Consider the following 2967-nt stretch of genomic DNA (forward strand, 5'->3'; position numbering starts at 1 on the left):
CTGCTTCTGCTTCCCAAGTGCTGGGATTAAAGGTGTGCGTCACCACTGCCTGGCTTATCTTGATCTTTTAAAAATCACTTTCTTTACTTTGACACTTACTCTTCCTGATCCACTACTCCAAACATACTTTTACAAAATATTCTCCACTACGTCTTCTTTGATGGATCAATAAATCACTATGGAAATAACCCATTCAAACAATTATGTCTGTTTCATTGATGACCTCTGAGGCATAAGAGTATGTAATAAAATCTGACTATACCGCCTTTTTCTCAGTCTCTTCTCTGTTTTTGCCCCTGCAATTCTTTTAGCCAGGAACAATTCTGATTAACAATTTTGATTATGAGATGGCAACCTCATTTCTCCACATGACGTCCTGTCTTCCTTCAAGTTCCCTTTCCCCACTGGCTAATATATACTTAGTAGTGAGTACCTACCATGCATGTCCTTTTTTTTTGGGGGGGGGGTCTGAGTTATCTCACTCAGGATGATATTTTCTAGTTCCATCCATTTGCCTGCTAAACTCATGATGTCCTTGCTCTTAATAGCTAAGTAGTATTCTAGGCCTGACACTGTTCCTGATACTATGGTATGCTAGCAGGCAGGAGCCTCGCATGGCAGTCCTCTGAGAGGCCAAACAAGAGCCAGATTCAGATACACCCAAGCCAAGGAGAGAAGCCAGGGACCCCTTCGATTGAATTAAGGAAAAACTTGAAGACCCTGAGTAGGAAGACAACCCCATAGGAAGACCAGCAGTCTCAACTGACCTGGGCCTCTGAGATCCCTGGGACATTGAGCCACCAACCAGGCAGCATACGCTAGCTGACATGAGGCCCCTGACATGTATGCAGCATATAAAGCAGAGGACTTCCTGGTCTGGCATCACTGAGAGAAGATGCACTGAGAGAAGATGGAGAGACTTGCAGCCCGAGGGAGTTGGGAGGTCTGGTGGAGTAGGGGTAGGGGTGGGGACATCCTCTTGGAGATGGGGAAGGAGGAATGGGATGAGGCAGACCAGGAGGGGGATAACAACTGGACTTTAAAAAGAAAAGATTAAAGAATAATAAACAAATACATACATAAATACATACATACATACATACATACATATACATACATAAGCTGACCATAAATTTCAGTGGAGCAGTAACATCCTACATTTCTCACAAGGAAAGGAATGTCTCTAGGAATGTCTCTATCAAAACTCTTGCCAATAACGGAAATGAGACATCCAAAAAATATTAACTGTGAGAGAGCTTTTGTGCAGGAAATCATCCGGAGGATGTATATTTAAGGATAATTCAGTTGAAAATAGGAAAGCATTTGCACCTTTGAGGTTTGGACACTGAGATACTTAGAAAGAATCAAATATTTCAGGAGACACCAGCAGCCAAGATGCAGGACATTTACTGGTTGCCAATCTTTGTTTGCATGACCTTTTCTCTACAAAGCGGGCCAGTATAACTCACATAAAATCTAAATTTCCTAACTTGGCATCCAACTTTCCTGTGATAAGTACTGGAGAACATTTTTTGTGTTTGTTTGTTTGTTTGTTTGTTTCAGTCAGCACAGACACGTAACTTTCCAGGAAAGTTGAAGTGGTTTTCAGATATTTCCTGGAGCTGTCTCTGGGTTTAAATAGACTCCTCCTCTTTAAAAACCATGCATCTGAAATCTTCTCTTCCATGGCCTATGTAGTACTACCCAGAGGGTCTGCTTACTTATCACTTTACTCTAAGTTATGGTTTTCTGTAAGAGCCTTATGGAAACTGGTAACTTCGCGTATGGTTTGTATCCTCCAAAATTTACATTCCAATTTAGTGTTCATGATGAAGTTTCTGTGTCTGTAGAATGATTACAATATGACTTTTGTATTTAGAATTTGGGCCTTTGAGGGGTGATAAGGGTGAGAAAATGTCACAGTAGTTAACTCTTAAGTGCTGGTGGCATGAAAGAAACATTAAGGAGACTTAGCGACATGAATATGTGTGTAGCCACTGACTCACAGGCTATCTTGAAACTCTGCCAACAAAAAGGCAGTCAGTAAGTACTACATCTTGACCCTGATTCAGAACCACAAACCAAAATACATCTGTTTTATGTTTTTTCAAGTGTGTGATACATTATTAGCAAGTGGACTAGATGATAACAGTCACTTTCATTCACTGGGTCAATGCTTATCCCAGGACATTTGTCTGGATACCCTGCTCTGATTCATTTGAGTCTCTCACAATGTCACGCTTAATATTTTGTAAAATAAAGACATTCAATCCACTGTGATTCATCCAGTGCTTACAATGGGTTAGGCACTAGACTTGAGGTTTCAAAGATAATTGCACTTAGTCCTATTAGACAACAACTGTTATCCTTCTTTTATCCAGAAACAAACAACGTCTTAGAGTTTCACTAGTGTTCAGATCATCTTAAGAAAAAAAGTGTGAATATAGTCTAGTCTTGGGTGATAGTAAAAATAATTCACATTTGTTGAAATATCTGTGTGTTATAAGAAATGAGTGATAAAATATGTATACGATGACTTTTAAGTGCTTCGTGATCTACAAAGTGCCAAGATTTTGTGCAAGTCTAAAAAAATCTAATTCTGGTTACCTTGCAATTCTTTTCCCAAAATGATGCTGGAAGGAGCTTGGGTGGCAGGTGAGTTTTCACTATTCTGGGAGATTCCTTCTCTTTTAGTTGTTTTATTCCTGGTTTTAAAAATAAACAGACATTTCAAAAATGTTCACATGAATATGAATGGGTATTTTAAAAAAGATTATTTAAGATTCTATACTGCCTTCATAATAAAATAATGCAATTCACTGTAAAGAAAATTATTAATTAATAAATTGCAAAGTAAAGTCAAATAGTTGCATCAATCAAAGTGAGTCTCATATATATATATATATATATATATATATATATATATATATATATTTGTTTTTCAAGACAGGGTTTCTCTGTGTAGTT

General features: G+C 38.2%; 1 protein-coding gene across 1 annotated transcript in view; it reads right to left on the reverse strand.

Moving 5' to 3' along the window:
* LOC110330635 (estrogen sulfotransferase, testis isoform) overlaps window positions 1-2967 on the reverse strand; it is a 17818-nt gene that overhangs the window by 8708 nt on the left and 6143 nt on the right. Inside the window, exon 4 of the mRNA XM_021210882.1 lies at window positions 2608-2705. Coding sequence (XP_021066541.1) covers window positions 2608-2705 — 98 coding nt within the window. The remainder of the gene's footprint in view (window positions 1-2607; window positions 2706-2967) is intronic.

Source organism: Mus pahari, chromosome 13 (assembly GCF_900095145.1).
Source record: "Mus pahari chromosome 13, PAHARI_EIJ_v1.1, whole genome shotgun sequence".
Lineage (NCBI taxonomy): Eukaryota > Metazoa > Chordata > Mammalia > Rodentia > Muridae > Mus > Mus pahari.